General features: G+C 34.1%; 1 protein-coding gene across 17 annotated transcripts in view; it reads left to right on the top strand.

The window, feature by feature from the left end:
- The window catches only part of sdk1b (sidekick cell adhesion molecule 1b), a 452,496-nt gene that overhangs the window by 326,934 nt on the left and 104,696 nt on the right, over positions 1-20,866 (top strand). For all 17 annotated transcript variants that reach the window (XM_073949377.1, XM_073949383.1, XM_073949375.1 and 14 more), the window contains 4 exons: positions 1,696-1,843; positions 10,911-11,051; positions 13,508-13,689; positions 19,917-20,032. In XM_073949377.1, coding sequence (XP_073805478.1) covers positions 1,696-1,843; positions 10,911-11,051; positions 13,508-13,689; positions 19,917-20,032 — 587 coding nt within the window. The remainder of the gene's footprint in view (positions 1-1,695; positions 1,844-10,910; positions 11,052-13,507; positions 13,690-19,916; positions 20,033-20,866) is intronic.

The following is a 20,866-nucleotide window of genomic DNA, read 5'->3' as shown; positions in this document are numbered from 1 at the left end:
GGATGAGTTTTGAGTAAATAACAAATAAAATAAGGGTTTATTTATTTACGTTTTAAAATATATTTAATGTGTGTGCGTGTATATATATACACACAGACACACACACTCAGAGGCCACTTTATTAAGTACACCTTACTAGTACCGCTTTTGACCCCTTAAGCCCCCAGAACTGCCTTAATCATCCGTGGCATAGATTCAATAAGGTACTGGAAATATTCCTCAGAGATTTTGGTCTATATTTACATGATAGCATCACGCAGTTGCTGCAGATTTGTCGGCTGTACATCCATGATGTGAATCTCCCATTCCACCACATACCAAATGTGCTCTATTGGATTGAGATCTGGTGACTGTGGAGGCCATTTGAGTACAATAAACTCATTGTCATGTTCAAGAAAACTGTCTAAGATGATTCGCGGTTTATGACATGTCGCGTTATCCTGCTGGAAGTAGCCATCAGAAGATGGGTACACTGTGGTCATGAAGGGATGGACCTGGTCAGCAAGAATACTCAGGTTGGCTGTGGCAATACTCACTTGGTACCAAAGGGCCGAATGTGCCAAGAAAATATCCCCCACACACCACCCACATAACACCACCACCACCAGCCTGAAACGGTTATGCAAGGAGAAATGGATCTATGCTTTCATGTTGTTAAGGCCAAAACCCTACCATCTGAATGTCGCAGCACAAATCGAGACTAATCAGACCAGGCAACATTTTTCCAATCATCGATATCCAATTTTGGTGAGTTTGTGTGAATTGTAGCCTCAGTTTCCTGTTCTTAGCTGACAGGAGTGGCACCCGGTGTGGTATTCTGCTGCTGTAGCCCATCCGCCTCAAGGTTCGGTGTGTTGTGCATTCAGAGATGCTCTTCTGCATACCTCGGTTGTAACTACTGGTTATTTGAGTGACTGTTGCCTTTCTAACAGCTCGAACCAGTCTGGCCATTCTTACCTTTGGCATCAACAAGGCATTTGTGCCCATAGAACTGCTGCTCATTTGATTTTTTTTTTTTTGACCGTTCTCTGTAAAGCCTAGAGATGGTTGTGCATGAAAATCCCAGTAGATCAGAAGTTTCTGAAATACTCAGACCAGTCTGTCTAGCACCAACAACCGTGCCAAATTCAAAATCACTTCAATCACCTTTCGTCCCCTTTCTGATGCTTAGTTTGAACTGCAGCAGAACGTCTTGACCATGTCTACATGCCTAAATGCACTGAGTTGCTGCCATGTGATTGATTAGAAATTTGCTGTAATGAGCACCTGGACAGTACCTAATAAAGTGGCCGGTGAGTGTATATATTTCTTGTTAAACAACAATTAGCATACCATAGCACATATATATATATATATATATATATATATATATATATATATATATATATATATATATATATATATATATATATATATATATATATATGAAAGAAGAAAAACACTGATGTATTCTGATTGTTTTACAAACTGATTTTTCAATATAGTCTTGTAAACGAGGTTTACATTCACTGCAAGGCTATTCATTTGCATGTAAAGAAGTACATCAGGTCATTGCGGTATATAGATTTTTGGTGGTACCGAACAAACTGATGTGCAATACTGTATTGTATTGTTGCTGTATTGTTGGTATATATGATCATGTTATGTATGTTAACATGGATGCAGTAAACTTTTTTGCCTCTTTGTTCTTGATAGATTCTCCGTGGAAGGTCTACATGGATGATGTTAGTCCTACACTAGCCAGTTTGCTAGTAATTGGTCTAACACCAGCAAGAACGTACCAGTTCAGAGTGTGTGCTGTCAATCAGGTGGGACGTGGACAGTACAGTGCTGAAACCAACAGGTAAGAAATCACAAGTTAACGTCTTAGCCTTTTAGCTTAGCCAATTGCTAACATTACAGTTCTGTAGATTAACTAGAACTGAATGTTTTTGGTAAGTCAAGAATCAGTGAAGGTAAATAGACCTTACATTATAACCCTCTAAGAAAATGAATCTGGTTTTATTACATTTTGTATTTTGTATCATTGTTAGCTAAACAATGCATAACCTAGCATTTTTAGAAAAACTGTGGATAAACAAATGGTAATCTAGGTGTCAAAAATCATGCTACTATACATTTATTATAATAAAACTAAAACCATGGTTCATTTAATAAGTGTATTTAATGGCACAAAACAGCAGATGCTATTGCTAACTAGCTAACTTTGTTTCTAAAGTCTTTTGAATACTGTCTGTTGTGATTTATATAGCCAGTCAAGCAGATTGGAACTGGTCATTTACAGCAACTCTTGCCATTTTTGTAATTCCACACACACGAGCACACACACACACACACACACACATCCTCAGCCAGTTGGAGGGAATGTTATTAAATGCGAGGGACAGGATTTGAACCCTATCAAAAGAAAGGCTGATTGTAATTGAATTACATGAGAGCTTTCATCACTGGCTCTGATTGTGAGCCATTATGACACATGGGCAGAAAAAAGGACCAATATCCAGGAACACGACGGAAGGTGTGAGAAATAGCATTTCTCAAAGCCAATTCCACACGGTGAAAGAATGTCAAACACAAACTTGGCTGGAGGGAAGGACACTTCAGCTCACGCAGAGGCCACTGCGTTTTGTGCTCTCTATTTTGTTTGGCGAATTTTTATTCGTGCATAAAATTGGCACGCATCACAATGACTGCATTCCAAATCGAATCAAGTCGCTCAAAGAACTTAAAAGTCCTGAAAAGTTCAAATGGCTATTTTTCACTCCACAGGCATAAAGATAATGCACATGCCAAGCACTTTTTTTGCTAAACGGCAGGAAGAAGTGCATGCTCAATCATCAAGGACATGTTGAAAAAGCTTGTCATGCTGTTTTTCTAGTTCTTAACATTCATTTGAAGCCAGCCTCCATTATACCGACATTGCTGGTTTATATTCAATAGTACCAGTTCAGTTGATCCAATGACTCCCTCTGCCCTCTAAATAATCGTTTATCCCCAAAATGCAAATGTTATCATTCACTCATTTTCCACTTTATTTCAAACCTATTCTTTTTTTTTTCTCTGTTAAAATAATGAAAACAGGTAGTGATTGACTTCCACAATACATTTTTCCTACTATGAAAGTCAATGGTTACCGGTTCCAACATTCTTCAAAATATCTTATTTTGTCTTCAACATTTAAACATGATTTTTTTTTATTGTAGAAAACAGGTATTGCTTGACTTCTATAGTATTTTTTTTTTCTTACTATGAAAGTTAATGGTTACCGGTTCTAATGTTCTACAAAATATCTTATTTTATGTTTACCATTTAAACATTATATATATATTTTTAATTGTTGAAAACAGATCGTGATTGACTTCCATAGTATTTTTTACTACTATGGCAGTCAATGGTTTCCAGTTCCAATAATCTTCAAAATATCCTATTTTATGTCTAATATTTTAACAAGATTCTTTTTTTTATTATTGTTAAAAAAGGGATTATATGTAATAAATGTCAGTATGCATATCAATTTTTTCCTACTATGGAAGTCAATAAATACCGGTTCCAACATTCTTCTAAATATTTCATGTTTTACATCTAAACAATATTTTTTTATTTTTAAAAGCAGATAGTGATTGACTTCCATAGTTTTTTGTACTATGGAAGACATTGGTTACCTGTTCCAACCTTCTTTAAAATATCTTATTTTGTCTTCAACATTTAAACATGTTTTTTTATTTTTTTATTGTAGAAAATGCACACACACACACACACACACACACACACACACACACACACTATACAATTCTTTAATTGTTGAAAAGGTAGTGATTGACTTCCATTGTATATTTTTCCTACTATTAAATGGTTACCGGTTCCAACATACTTTAAAATGTCTTATTTTATGTTCAACGTTTAAACATGTTTTTTTATTATTATTATTATTATTATTATTATTGTAGAAAACAAGTAGTTATTGACTTCCATAGCATTTTTTTTTTAAATTCATTGGTTACCGGTTCCAACATTCTTCTAAATATTTTATGTTCAACATTTAAACATGATTTTTTTTTTATTGTTTAAAACAGGTAGTTATTAACTAACATATAATTTTTTTTCCTACTACGGAAGTCAACGGTTACCAGTTCCAACATTCTTCAAAATATCTTATCTTTTCTTCAACAGAAAAAAGAAACTGATAAAGGTTTGGAATCACGTGAGGGTGATGAAATGATGAGTAAATAAGTGAACTATTTCTTTAAACTCAAATTGCTTAAGTCTGATTGGTGCTGAAGGTGTTTTAAATTCACTAATATTTAATGGGTGCTTATAGATTTGTTAAAGAATAAAGTAATACTTAAGTAAAGCATTTAGTTTCAGAAGTCAAATTGCACTGACTGTTATTGTATTCTCTTTTATGTTTCATGTTTCTGTTCATAATCTTCCTCTTCTGGCTACTGCTATTTTCCAATATTACTCTCTTGTCCTCTCTTGTTGTTCTAATTAAATTCACATCCAATGTGCAATGTTTTGTGGGTAATATTAGTAGTTAGAGTACGGATGGTCCTACTCTTCGAATTTCTACCGGAAATAGTAGACCATCTGGGAACCTTTGGCATGCTCTTTTGAACATACTATGATTTGGGACACACTAATTTTATTTTTGAATACTATTTAGGATGAATAGATTGCAAATTGGGACGCAGAAAATTAAATCTATATTACAAATTTTAACTCAGGAGTTGGGTTGCCCATAGTTGACCAAACTTTGTTAAAACAACTCAGCATTTTTGTGAGTGATCTTTGAGTGATCTCAAGTGTATATATATATATATATATATATATATATATATATATATATATATATATATATATATATATATATATATATATATATATATATATATATATATATATATATATATATATATATATATATATATATGCCATTCATAACCATTTTTGGTCCTTTAGCTCTCCCCACGAACTACAGTCTTGTTGCTTGGTGTCAGTAATTGTATTTATCATTGTTAGTTACTATTAGTTGTGCATTAACTAATTGACCTTTCTATAAAGTTTTACTCAGTACTTACTCATGCAGTTACTGTATTTCACACAGTGTATCATCTGATAGCCTTAATTACAGAAGACGTTGTCACATCTGATTCATTCTTGCTCAATTTTTCTGCACTTTTTTAGACGAATGCAATTTACACAGATTTTTTAGTAATTATATTGACAACAGCTCATATACAGCGAAATATCCCAGCTAGTAAGTCAACCATGTCAAAGCCTGTTAGCAACATTGAAAACAGATGTGCATCATGCAAAATCCATGAGGCAAAATTACTGGCACGGTTACAACTACTCAGAAATGATTATTCGCTTAATGCACTGTAAAAAGCTGTTAGTTGCTTTACTTACAAAAAGTGAGAAAATCCTTTGCCTGAAAAGCAACAAGTTGACTTTACCTAAACCCAGTGAAACTTGGAACAGTTGACTTATCTTAATTTTTTAGATTTATGCACACACACACAAAAAAGAAGATTTTTGCTGCTTGTTCAAACTACTGATTTAAAATGAACTGAAACAACAAACGTTCTAAGATTTTTTTTGGGACAACTTAATTGTTCTATAGACTTACATTTTTAGAAACAATTTCAAGAGCTCACATTTAGCTGATGATTGATTATAAAGCTTGTTTGGCATGCTGTCCCGGGAGAGCTTATAAGATCCTCAAGCCCAGGGCTCCCTCCTATTGCAGGGCGAGAGGGGAGTCTGAGCTCATGTGGATCTCGGTGCTCCTCTGCTGTAGTAACTAATGGACAGATATGGGTTGCTGTAAAGAGATAACTACTTACTAGGAGCACGTCTATGGTGCTGATTTGGATAAATCAATTAACTTAGCATGTTTTTAAACGGTGGGAGGAAACTGGGGAACCTGGGGGAAACCCACGTGAGCATGCGGAGAACATGTAAATTCCACACAAAAACGTTGACTGGCTTGGTAAAGACTAGAACCAGTGACATTCTTGCTGTGAGGAAACATGGCTAACCACTGGGCCACCGTGCCACTCAACTAGGGAAGGAGGAGGAGTAGTAGGGGTGGGAGGGGGATTCTTCAATGAAGATGAAGATGACTTTGGTATTAGGTTATTTATGGTGACTTAGAAATCCTCTGATTGGTGAATTAGCTAACGCAGGACCAGCTTTGTTCAATCATAAGCACGTGATCCTATTGAATTTAGTTAATAAATAAACTGTAGTTGGGTTTAGATATTGGATAGGACAGGTAATAAGTCAGTAGTAAATAGCATGAATTATGACTTAAGTGTTATATTTTTTTAAAGTAAATTTCTTTTTACAATGTGGAAAGTCTGCTTTATAATCTGCTTAATAACATGAGCTGGTCATCAATTTAACATTTAACTGACCATCTAACTTGTTAAAACTATGGCATTTCAATTAATCGTTATCAGTGGTGTAAAGTAACTATTTACAAATACTCAAATTACTGTGATTGAGTAGTTTTTCCTCAGGAATTGTAATTTACTAAGTAGTTTTAAAAATGTGTACTTTCACTTTCCCTTGAGTACATTTTTAGGGCTGTATCTGTACTTCTACTCCACTGCTTTCCTTCAGCCTGCAGTCGCTACTTTATTTTTTTCTTGTCTATGGGGATTAGAAAAATCAGTCCTGTGATTCCTGTCCAATCAGATCGCACATAGAAGGTAAATCACATCATAATGAACTACCTCAAGACAAGTTCACTTTATAATTGCAGCAAACTGTTTGGAAGCATTAAAAGCGTCCAAGAAGATGTCCAAAATCTTTACACACATTGACCCAGAGACTGTTTAGATGCATGTCACTGATGAGAAAATGACGGATGTTTACTGTATGATGACCGAAATGGGCTTAAACACCCAGCTGGCACAAAACATCAACATGACACCAGATTGACGTTGTATTTTGTTTGTAAATGAAAATCAGGTTGACGTCAGAACTCCTAAACCTAAAATCACCCAAATATCAACGTTTAATGATGTTACAGCTTGGTGTTGTGTGGACGTTACCACTATGACGTCTATCAGACTTTGTATTTTGGTTGCCAAACCTAACGAATAAATGTCAGTATTTGATGTTACAATATGATGTTGGCTTTAAGATGTTGGCTTGACGTTGGATTTTGGTCACTTTCTAACAACCTAAAATCAACCAAATATCAACATCATTTGACGCTGTTATTGGACATCAAATTAACGTTGTCCTTAGACGCTGGTTAAACATTGTCACCTGACATCACAACCTATATCTAGCCAAATATGAATGTTTTATGATGTTGTGTGCCTGCTGGGCAATAACTTGATGCTTGATGATTTCTCAGTACTCTTTCCACCACTTATCATTTTACAGTAATATTCACTTTTATCCCTGATGCCTAAAATGAGATGTAGGGAACTGTCTGTTGTAGAAACAAAGTTTCATTGTCTAAAAACTCAAGTTTTTAATCTCATGTAAGCAGCAGGGAAAATTCTGTTTTAATAGCTGAAGCAAAAGTATGTGATTTTAAAACTTCCAGCCTCGCAAAGCATCTTTCAAACAGAATGTTTCATTTAAAGTGCTTAGTTAAAACAAGAGGAAAGGGCAGAAGTGCAAAGATGAAGACGAACAGAAACACAAAAAATCAAATATTGATGGAGAAGGGCACTTATTAAAATTTGAGCACCTATCTGCTTTGGCCTCGTTTCCAATTAACGTCAGGCTCATCATCTGTTATATGAAAAATTCAAATCTCTATTTCTTTTATTCTTCTTGTTCATTTTTGTCAAAGTACCATCAAAGGAGTTGAGTAAAATAACTCGCTGTATGAACCTTTTTTTTATTCCATTCAGGGGGGGCTTCAAAGCTAGCTGTAAATTCATATTTGGCGCATTGCAAACAAAGTCAACGTCCAACTAACTTTTCTAATAATTTGTGATCTAATGAACACTCAATGAAATGAACATTCATTTTTGTTTGTGCTTAATTAATCAACAACCGCTAATGCCATTCACAGTAATGACAAAAACAATATAATAGAAATGCCCTCAATACCCAACCCAGCGAAAGAAACAAACGATAGACTAAAAGAACCGCTCCTAAGCCTTTTAAATTGGTTTAGGATGATTATTGTTTATTTGACAAAACATCAATCAGACTTAGCAACTTTCCTACGAGATTGCTTGCTTTAGGCACTTTAGGCCTTGCTCACTTAATCAAGCTAATAACCTTTAAACCGCAGATTAGAGCGAAGGATTGTTTATCGCCTGCTCTGGGGATCTACAGTTTTCAGAATCCTGCAAAAGCTCAAGGTATTGATCAACTTGAGAAATTAAAGAGTTCACTGATTTGCACTGATGGGGTCAAGCTGAAAACAGATTTTTCTGGTACTGTAGCTTCTAACTGCTTATATATAGATCAGTTTTAGCATTGTTTAGATATGGGATGTACTGAAGTTTAATTAAAGCTATTTGCTCTGATTTAGTTTAGGAGAAAGCATAGTTAGATTTAAGGATTTAACAGTCTGTCAGCTAAAAATGCCACAATGGTTTCTGTTCCAAATGTTTTCGCAACAGCATTCAGGGCTTTTTTAAGGCTTTATAAGAACATTTTTCTGACAGAATTTCATTAAAAAAAAGCATTTTTTAATAATTCACTGTTAACAATTTTTGCAACTTGCACAGTAATTAACTGTAATATGTACTGTATTTTATTACATGACAGTTTTGCAGTATGTTACTGTATTTTAAAGTTGCATTGTGAACATTACTGTATATTTTACAGTAAATATAGATATAATACAATTCTTTAAATACATATACAGCAAGATAAATGGTGCAGTATGTCATGGAAATACAGTATTTTGTTGTAATTAAATGACAGTTACTTATTGGTGAACGACTGCCAGCAGGGTGCGAATTATACATTGACTATCGGGGGGGTAAGCTATTTTAGTTTGTGTAATAAATGTCCATGCTTAAGTGAAGCAAATTCATATATTTAATTCAATTCCATCTCATTTCCATGTGCATTTTAAACTGTTCCAGCATTTTACAATTGTATTAAGTTACATATTTGATTACACCACTTAATCTACTTTATCAAATTATACAAGATGCTATTCATTATAATATTCTAATGTTATAGTATAGCATAGCTTATAGTATCCTAGTAAGGACATTTTTTAGCCCATTATCAACATTGAAATACTGCAAAAATTCACGTCTTGCATATCATAGTTCACATTAAATTCATATTTATTTTTTAATGGGGCTCAATTTTTTTTTTTTATGTTAAATATAAAGACATACTTTTTTTTTATTACCGGCTACACTAATTTAAAACCAGAATCTTCAGTGGGTGGCACCAAATCTTCTTTTCTTAATTGTTTAATCAGATTTCACTTTTTTACAGTATCAGTATCACAATTGTTAAAATTGCAATAAAGTATTTAATCAATCAATCAATCAATCATCTTTAATTATATAGCACCTTGAATGTTGACTATTGAATGTCAATAAAACTGCATTTTGCACTGAATAGCAAAAGCAATTCTAAATAAATGCCCTTTTAAGTTTTGCCTTAACCAGTGCCATGTTTGTGAGCAAAGTTCCATAGAGGGGGTATTCCACAGTTCTGACCTGCCACTGCAAAAGAACGATCACCACGTTCTTTATACCTGTATGTGGGGACCTCCAGCAACAACTGACCTGGCGATCGTAGAACTCTGTCAGGTTTATGAAACTTCAAAATCTCACATAAATATGAAGGCACAAGACCATTTACTGCATTAAAAACAAACAACAGTAGTTTAAAATCAGTTCTGAAATTAAAAGGAAGCCAAAACAGTCCTATAGAGGGTGGTATTCCACATTTTTGGACTTGCCAATGTAAAAAAAAAAAACAATCACCCCATTGTTTATACCTGGACCTAGAGACCTCCAGCAACAACTGACCTGCCAGTTTTAGGGGCCTGTTAGGTTTACGAACCTTTAAAATCTCACATAAATATGAAGGTGCAAGACCATTAACTGCATTAAAAAGAAAGAACAGTAGTTTAAAATCAATTCTGAATTTAACAGGGAGCCAAAAAAGTGCTATAGGGAGGGTATTCCACAGTTTTGACCTGCCACTGCAAAGGAATGATCACCCCGTTGTTTAAACCTGGATGTGGGGACCTCCAACAACAACTAACCTGCCGATCGCAGGGCCCTGTTAAAATCTCACATAAATATGAAGGCACAAGACCAATAACTGCATTAAAAACAAACAACAGTAGTTTAAAATCAATTCTGAATTTAACAGGGAGCCAATAAAGAGAATAAAGAACAGGCATGATGTGCTGCACCAGTTGTAACTGATGAAGTTAGGTTTGGTATCTATTGAATAGTATTCTGGCTGGTTGCTTTGTGGTTTTGAGGAAAGTATTCTGAATGGCTGCCTCGGTGTAGCAATGTTAGAGTCTGTCGTTTTTTTTAATCAATTAAATGTGTCCTTGCAGAATAAAATTATTGATTTCTTTAAACAACGCTGACACAAAACCTTTGAACTTTGTATTAAAAGGATTCAGGATGATTCTTCTCAGTTTAGTCTAGTGTTGTTTTCCCCAGTGTTGTATTCAACTTTTTTAAAGAACTGTGTCAAGTTCAGGTTATTCTAGTGAGCCCTGTTAACCCCAGCATGGGTCAGTTCTCACTTACAGTACTATTAAAGACCTTTTGGGCAACCCAGAAAGATCAATTTCAATCTCTCCAGGACTGTTGGATAAGCTCTGAAGGAAACTATTAGTAACCGTCGATGCTTCTGGGTGAAATTCCCAGATAAGGCTCTGGGGTGTGAACATTTCTCTTTCATGATGCGCTCCTCATGATGTTATCTCTCAGGCTGATGCTGCGAGAGGAACCGCCCAGCGCGCCTCCAAAAAACATTGTGGCCAGCGGCCGTACCAACCAGAGCATCATGGTCCAGTGGCAGCCACCGCCAGAACCGCAGCTTAATGGAGTCCTGAGGGGATACGTGCTCAGGTATGGCTTCTGGATTGAAGTATTTGAGAGCAACCATTCATATTGATTCACACTGATTCCAACAATTTGTGAACGATCCATAAATTACTGCATGTTATTTAGCAGACATTCCAAGACAAGCAAGACACATGTGGATTAAATGAATACAAACACTGCCAACAAGGGTTAGATAGTAGCTAAGTTTCCATACACCTATTTTTATGAGCATTTCGGATATGCACATAAAAACGATTGATGGATATGCTAAGATTCGACAAGAAAAGATGCGCATAAACTAGGATGGAAACACTTTTACTAAATTCTAGTGTGTGTATTTAAAAAAGTCATGTGATTTTGTTATAAGAGATCATGTGAGATCATGTCTTCATCGTTTCCTTACTTTACAATAGTAAAGGAGTAAAGAGTAAATGTAAAGAGAAAGTAAAGAGGAGTTCCGAATAGAAGCGGGTCGTGCTTTAACCTCATGCTGCAGATGGTCTGTTTAATGTTTTCTTGCTAATAAAGCATTGTTTTTCCACTTACAAAGTTCGCCATTTAAATAGCAAATGTGCCAACTGACTCTTAAAGGGAATGGGAGATGAGTCTCTGATTGGTTTAATGCATGATATGCTCCAAACACACGCATAACTCATTGGGCTCTATTTTGACGATCCATGTGCAAAGTCCAAAGCGCAGGGCGTAAACGCATTAAGGGCATGTCAGAATCCACTTTTGCTATTTTAAGGACAGAAAAATCCGCTTTGCGCCACGTCTAACAGGGTTGAGCTTACTCTCTTAAAAAGTTACAGGTGTGTTTTGAGAATAAACCAATCAGAGTCTCATCTTCCATTCCCTTCAATAGTTAGTTGCGTCGCGCCATGGTGCATTTGTTATTTACATGGCGGACTTTGTAAGTGGAAAAACTGAACGCTACAAAAGCAAGAAAACAGAAAGCCTCCTCATTCTTTACTTTCACTATCACCCTGGTGGATAGGGGGAAACGTGTTGTAGGCACAGAGATCTAGTTGCCTACATATTTACTTTTGTTTGTATAAAGCAAATATTTGTTTTAAAACTTTTTCTAAAATCAGTTCTAATTTCCAGCAAATGAATAATTGAACTATAATAGCGAAGTGTGTTCAAACAACTGAGTTATCTCCTAATACACATGCAATGCCCCATATGGTCTAAAACCTGACAGGTGAGCAAATCTAATCCTTTTTTAATAAAACAAATATAAATATGCATATAATAAATAATACTGCTAATAATAATAACATTATAGAAAATCAAATTGTCATAAATAAACTAAAAAATCCCCCTGAGATGAAGAAGGCATGGAGGCGGTGGTTTTTATATTTATGTAGGCTAAAAAATATTAATTTTTGTAATATTTTAATTCATTTTCATTTGTAAAGATATTTGTGTATTGCTGTACATCCTGTCTGTATTAAGCAATGTTTAATCGAGGCGCACAACTAACGCGCTCTACGCTGGACTTTAGACCTCCTCTCAGCTGGTCCATTGAGCAGTCTATTTTAGTCCCTTAAAATAGCAACGCACCAGTAATGCACATTAACACGCCTCCTTTTTTAGACCAGAACGCCTATGGACGCACATATGAGCGCAAATGCTTTTGCTATTTAAACAGCATGCTGCAAAATGTCAAAACGCCGAGCTGAAACTAGCAAGCAACAATTACATCGCGCCTTGTGCCGCATTGCGCCGGGTTAGACCATGTGCCAGGGAGCAACTCTTTTTTTTTCATCCTTAAAATACCAAAAATGGATTCGGACAAGCCTTGAATGCTTTTGCGCCATGTGCTTTAGATATTGCATCGAGATCATTAAAATAGAGCCTACAAAGTGTATTCCACAAAAAAGGTAAAGTTTGACATAATTGTCTTGCCTTTTCTGTTATACTAAACTGGCATGACTTTAAATTGGATTAAAAAAAATACAATCCAAATCAGTGGCAACTGAAAGTGTCTGGTAACCAACATTTCTTAAAATAAGTTTTGTCTTCTGCAATCGAAGGAAATACCCTGTGGTTTGGAATGGTGTGAGGATGACAAAAATCATGACCGATTTTTTTATTTCATTTTATGGTCATTTGTAAGATGCCACAACCTGTTTTTTTTTTTTTTTTTTTTTTTTTTTTTGTTTTTTTCAGCCGGTTTTCAAAATACATATATTCAGTAGAGGATGATATGATTTTGTAATAGCTGTTCCTGCCAAGGTAAAGTGTCACTACTACTTTTGTTCACACTTTTGGGTTAGGAATTTGTACACAAAGGCCTAGGATGCCATAGCAACCATATAGCAATGCGATGAAAACCGCCCACAACTTTTCTCTCCTCATCGCCACTCAAACTTTAAACAAAATCCAATGTGAGTGCATGTGTTTGTGTTAAAGGTTTACAATCACACTTCAAACCCCCCTCTGATTGTCTTTGTGTGCGCGTCTCTCCCACTCAGGTACAGGCTGGCGGGTCTGCCGGGTGAGTTCCAGCTGAAGAACATCACCAGTGCAGAGATTAATTACTGTCTGATTGGAGAGCTCATCATCTGGACGCAGTACGAGATCCAAGTGGCTGCCTACACTGGAGCGGGCCTGGGGGTGTACAGCCAGTCTGCCACCGAATACACACTGCAAGGAGGTTTGACAATCACACACACAGACACACATACAGGGGCAGATCTAGAAAATTATTTATGGAGCGGCATGGAAATGATGAGGGGTGGCAACACTGAATCAAGCCTCTTTGCATGATTATTTTGTGAATGATGTTCAAATTCTGCTTCAACAAATTTGCTATTTAGGGGTGAGAGCCCAAAGAGCCTAAACTTTCAATACCTATATGCAATGCAGACAGTTTAGGAGTTATAAAGACCCTCATCAGATTTTTTTCATCCCATCTCTCTCCAAGCTCTCGAGTTTGTGATTTCTGCATGTGTGACACACAAATCTGTCTAGTCTTCCTCTGTTATTTGTTGTAGTCTTACTGTTTTGTATGCATTCAAACAATTTAGTTTTTAGTTTTCTTCTTTATGTATGCATCTGAAAATACTGTGATCAAATTATAATCATAATTGTATAATCATAATAGATGACTTTTAAGACAATTTTCTTCATATTTTTTTATTTTATTTTTACATCATATTCCTGATTTCCAAATATTATTCTATGATTACAAAGTATACATCCATGAAAATCGCATTGATTCAGTTTTCATGTGATGTATAAATCTCTCTTATCTTACTTATTGACACTGCTTTTGTGGTCCAAGGTCAGAATTAATATTTAATCATTCATCAATAATCTATGCTATCTGACCTTTAATTTGAAATGAAATTAAAAATAAATTGTTTTATTCTAGTTTCCATTCCATCTGTGCTATTTTGGACCAATTGTCTGCACAAGACTTTTGGCCAGCGGAGAAATTAAATTGGTCGTGCTGAACTGAGTCTGGTTCTCTCAAGGTTTTTTTTCTTCACTCTCCTATTGGTGAAGTTTTTTTTTTCCCTCTCCGCTGTCACCACTGGCTTGCATGGTTCAGGATCTGAAAAGCTACTCATCGATGAATTTGCTCTTTAGTGTTTGGACTCTCAGTAATGATTTCAAACCACACTGAACTGAGCTAAACTGAACTGAACTTAAACACTAAAAACTGAACTACCCTGATCCAGTTACTATGACCATTTATGTGAAGCTGCTTTGACACAATCTACATTGTAAAAGTGCTACAAATAAAGCTGAATTGAATTGAATTGAATCTTAATGCATTTTCTCACTTTTCTTTAGCTGAAATGTTTTCTGGAGCTTCTTAAAACAATGTAATTACAAACAAATATGCCAAATCAGGGTAATATCCTCAATCCAAATTCCCAACTCCCAAAATCATCAAACTGTGTGACAATAATTACCTACGCTTATTTTAATGTGTTTAGCGTTTAAAATTAATTGCGTACATTACCCGCATTTAGGTTGACAGCCCTAATATGAACACACACAAATAAACATACAGAAAAATAATGCCTCATCAGCCAAAACAAACTATTTATTTCAGATCTTTGAAAGTGCACATGTTTTTGGGGTCCAAATAAGCGCATTTCTCATTAAGCCAGCGATATCATAAAGGATCTAGAGTAACCATGGGAACTGTAAAAATCCATTAGCCGGCTTTACTGCGCAGATCGGCCATCTGAAAGATTATTTCTAAGAAGAGTAAATTTATGGACTCTGGGCAAACACTGACCGTAGCCCATTAATTAATCTAATTTGCTTTATGTGCGTGAATTTGTGTGCGTCTGCGTGTGCAGGGAAGTGTGGGGGTGTTCTGAGATCCTTAAGCCATGATTATTCATATTATTTAACATCAGCGTAATGATACTCCTGCCGAGATTAATAGAGACCCAGTGTCCGCAGTAAAACATCCTCCTCCTTCTCATAGACACTGGGACTGATGCTTTCTTGCAGTTTTCCACTTTTTTATAGCATTTTTTTTTTTTTTTCATTCTTGTCACGTTTGTCATTTTAATGTTTTCCACCCATTTAAAATTTTGGTTGTTCTTTTTTAAAAATCTTTTATTCTAATACTTTTTTTAAAAATAAACTACGATAACATGAAAACTGCATATTTTATTTTATTTTATGTATGTATTTATTTTATTTTATTTTATTTTTTATTATTAATTATCTGTTTGTTTCTCATTTTGGTGTTTTCCACTCTTTTTTAATTTAGGCTGTTCTTTTTTAATATTTTATTTTAGTAATTTTTTTTTGTTTCTTTGTTTGTTTGTTTGTCTGTATGTTTTAGTAAACTGTAACAACCCTGCAACAAAATGTATTTATTTTGATTCATGATAAAATTTTATTTAATTGTGTTTTTTATTTATTTATTATTCATGTTATTAAACATCATAACATATTTATTTATTTATTTATTTATTTTTATTGATTTATTTATCTGTTTGTTTCTCATTTTAATGTTTTCCACCTTTTTAATTTAGGTTGTTCTTTTTTAATATTTTATTTTAGTAATTGTTTTTGTTTGTTTTGTTTTAGCAAATTGTAATAACCCTGCAACAATTCATTTAATTTAATTTAATTTATTTATTTATTTATTAGATTAATTGTTTATTTGATTTTTAATATTACGGACAATCCCCCCCCCACCCCCCCCCCCATTTTAGTAACATTTGTTTTGCTTTGCTTTACTCTGCTTTTTGCTTTTTGTTTTGTTTCGCAAAGTACAAATAATTTAAATAATTTGGTTTAATTTGTTTGTTTGTTTGTTTTCTAGTTGTTTCTGGTTGAGCTGCTGCTGTTTACCAGATTAATACATTTTTTTCTTACATTTACATATTATTCTATTCCTGTTGGTCTTTAGTCCAGTGTATGAAGAAATTTGGGGATTAATGTGGTGCAGTTTACTATATTTTTCCATCCTCACATAAATAAACTATAGTTTCCTTTGTCATCATAAATTATATCTGGTGTCTTAATAATCTTTAGTTTGTCTGTTTGTCAGTAGTTGTTAATGATAGAGGATCAAAGCTTTTTTTTTTTACACACATGAAGTAGACCGAATAGATACAGAAAGGAGAGTTAGTATTAAAGTCTGAAAAATCTGTTTTTTAAACAAAAAGATGGTGTAGAAATTGTGAATTAGTGATGAGGAATACATTAATAATAGAAGTGCTGATGAAAAGGATGAATCTTTATTTCTTGCGAATGACTCAAGACTTGACTCGAGGTCGACAACTCCGATAATAGAAGCAATCAAAATATTAAAATATGCAAGTTCTGTGACTTGGTCCAATTGGTCTAATGCATTATACAGAGCAAACTTATTTATTCATTGTAAAGTTTAAAGGGCCAAATCCATTGAATCACAATTATATATACATATACATAAATTTATTAGCCAGTACAGTGTGCTGACGATCCATACATTGGGTATTACTTTGTATATGCCTCTCACTCTGTGTCATTTTGTTTTATTTTATTTTATTTTATTTTATTTTATAGATTTTTTTATTTGTTTCTATTTATTTTATTTTATTTAGTGTTTTGCTTTTTTACTTTAGTTTATTTTTTTCACTTTATTTTGTTTTGTTTTATTTTATTGTGTTTTATTTTTTATTTTATTTTGTTTCATTTTTATTGTATTTTGTTATTTTGATTTATTTAATTATTTTTTTTTTTTTTTATTTTGTTGATTTTTACTTTGAATCATTTGTTTTATTTTGTTTTTTTATTTTTTATTTTGTTTTGTTTTATTTTATTCCATTTTATTTTATTTTGTTTTTTGTTTATATTTTTTATTTTTTTATTTTTTATTTTATTTTATTTTATTTTATTTTATTTTATTTTATTTTATTTTATTTTATTTTATTTTATTTTATTTTATAATTCATGTCATTTAACATCATTATAACGACTCCCACAGAGATTAACAGAGACCCAGTGTCCACAGTAAAACACTCTCTTTCTCATATATAGAGACAAACCCTTTAGTGCATGTGCTTTAGGGCGGCTTTTATGTCCCACTTCAGATATCCGGACACACTAATGTAACCTTGTGCCATCGTGTGATTGTGTCTGAAATGAAAAGGGCAGCAGGACGAATCGGAGAGCCCAATCCAATTGAGCGATATCTAATCTGTACTCGACTCGCCAGGCCTGACCTTAAAGGGGCATCTTAAGCACATTAAGTGTAAGCGGCATTGAGTCTTTATGGAAATATGATCTGGTTCTTTCCACTTTCCGCTCAGGCCTGCTGTACGCCTCTGATAGGCTACAAGAAGGCCTTTGAATACGAGCTGTAGTTTGTGTGTGTTTGTATGTGATTATCGCTGGTGTTGTGGATGATAATGGGAAATATAGAGTGTGAATGGATGGAAATGGGGGCTTTGGGTAGGTGTTTATATGCAGGATTCAGGTAGTCATGACAGATATCCTATCATAGATGTCGGCAAATGCATTCATTCATTTTCCCACCGCTTAGTCCCTTTATTAATCAGGGGTCACCACAGTGGGATGAACCACCAAGTTATCTAGCGTATGTTTTACACAGTGGATGCCCTTCCAGCTGCAACCCAGTACTGGAAAACACTCATACATTCATTCACAATCATACACTACAGCTAATATAGTTAATCCGATGCTCCTGTAGTGCATGTACTGTGGGGGAAACCAACCCCAACACGGGGAGAACATGCAAACTTCACACAGAAATGCCAGCTGGTTCAGTAGGGATTCAAACCAGTGACATTTCTTGTTGTGAGGTGACAGTGCTAGCCACTGAGCCACTGTGTTGCCATAAATGCAGTATAGGTTAATTTAATAATCATAAATGTAGTTCCTTCATCAATATTTTGTTTAATGTGTCATTTGAAGACAATAGTTCTGAAACTTGTTTTTTTTGTTGCTGTAATTTAGTAGACTAATCCTGCAACACATTTTATTTTATTTTATATATATATATATATATATACCCCCTCCCCTTTATTTAATTTAAGTTGTTCATCTTTTTATAGTAAAATTATTTAAATTTATTTAAATTGTTTTGTTTTGTCTTGTTTTTCTAATTATTTTTGCTTCACAAAATAATTCTTCGATTTAGTTTATGTAATTCCGCTTATTAGTTGTATTTTAATGTCACTGAGAAACTGATGCAGTTTTATAGCTAATTAGTTTTATATTTAAATGTTTTAAAGATTTAAAAAATATAGTTTTAGTATTGTTTGTATTGATTCCATGTTCTTCTTTTTTTTTTTTTTTTTTTTTTTAAGTGGAAATATTTAAACTATAACACAATCTTAAAAATAAACTAATCTTTGGAAGTTGTTATTACTGATGCTTGTAAAGAAATCTGTCAGAAAATAAATTTTTAGCTTTTATTGATGTATTTTTTATATTACTTTATATATATTATTCACATACATTTTTGCTTTCTAAGGACCTACAGCATTTTTTTTTCTTCAAATGAAATATTATGTTTATTAATTTATTCATAAAAGCAAAAGAAATAAGATTGTCAAAATGATTGATTTTTATTTAATGTTAAAATCATTAAAATATTAAAGATCCTTTTCCATGAAGACATTTAGAAAATGTCCTACTCTAAATCAATTTCTGATTCATTCATAAAATGCATTGCTTAGAACTTAACTTGACTTTTATGACTATAATAAATATTAACGTTATAAGATTTTATAAAATAGTTTTAGTAATATTTTAATTGTTTATATATATATATATATATATATATATATATATATATTAGCTTTTTCTCAGGTTAACATTTGTTTTCTTTGTTTATATCCTTTATTTAATTTCTAATTATGTCAATAACAATTTTTCATAGTTTCAGATAACTGTAAGATATAAGTCTCATAGTGCATTTTAAAGTGGGTAAGATGCACTATCCCTCAAACTGTTAATCAAAATTAATTTAATATGTGTGAGGTTGCATGGTGGCTCAGTGGTTAGCACAGTCTTACAGCAAGAAGATCGCTGGTTCGAGTCCCGACTGGGCCAGTTGGCATTTCTGTGTAGAGTTTGCATGTTCTCCCCGTGTTGGCGTGCATTTCTTCTGGGTGCTCCGGTTTTCTCCACAGTACAAAGGCATGTGCTATAAGTGAATTGCATGAACTAAATTGGAAATTTGAAAATAAAATTAGCTTATAAAAATCCAGTATAAAAATCCAGAAATGAAACAAGCTTAAGGGCTTTTTTTATCTTTCACCAATCATTTTGCATAAAGGTTTAACCTCATTCAATCACTGATTAAAGTTAGGAGTAGATTTGAACACTCTTGCAAAATGATATTTGTAAGCATACAAACTATTTCAGTAGCAAAATATGTCCTCTTTGCAGTGCCCACAGCGCCCCCTCAAGACGTGGAGGCTGTAGCGCTGAATTCAACCACCATCAAGTTCACCTGGACGCCTCCACCACAGCAGTTCATCAACGGCATTAACCAGGGCTACAAGGTAACACGGGTTAAAAAACTGGAGTGACTTGCTTGTCAGGTTTATTGTCTTCTGTTGGGTGTGTTCGCATGATTGATTGGCTGGATGCTTGACAATAGCAGCAGCTTTAAATTTGAATAAACAGGAAGAGTAATTAGGCAAAGCACTGCAGGTGAATAGGCTAAAACATTAATTAATATCAACAGCCTTCCCCAGTTGATGGATTACATTGAAATCTGATATATGGCAATAAATTAAAATGAAATGCATGGTGTACAATGCAACTTCATAATAGGATTTCAGGTATATAAAACTATGTTGAACATATATTGCAAAAAAAAAAAAAAACACTCACTGGCCACTTTATTAGGTATACCCTACTAGTACCGGGTTGGACCCCCTTTCGCCTTTAGAACTGCCTTAATCCTTTGTAACATAGATTGAATAAGGTACTGGAAATATTCCTCAGAGATTTTGGTCTATATTGACATAAGAGCATCACACAGTTGCTGCAGATTTGTCGACTGCACATCCATGATGCATATCTTTCGTTCCACCACATCCCAAAGGTGCTCTATTGGATTGAGATCTGGTGACTGTGGAGGCCATTTGAGTACAGTGAACTCATTGTTTTGTTCAAGAAACCAGTCTGAGAAGATTCGTGCTTTATGACATGGTGTTATAAAGATATGGATCCTACTTTGACTTCAGTTTTTGGTGTAGTTCCAGAAGAAATGCACCTATAAGCTAACCATGTAGAAATCATTGCCTTCTCTTCATTATTGGCGCCTGATTCTTCTCAGGTGGATAAAAGCAAACCCACCATCCCACAAACACTGGATATTAGAAGTTTTA

This window comes from Danio rerio, chromosome 1, assembly GCF_049306965.1.
Source record: "Danio rerio strain Tuebingen ecotype United States chromosome 1, GRCz12tu, whole genome shotgun sequence".
NCBI classification, from domain to species: domain Eukaryota; kingdom Metazoa; phylum Chordata; class Actinopteri; order Cypriniformes; family Danionidae; genus Danio; species Danio rerio.
The sequence above is the reverse complement of the archived record's forward strand: the minus strand, read 5'-3'. Positions and strand labels throughout refer to the sequence as shown.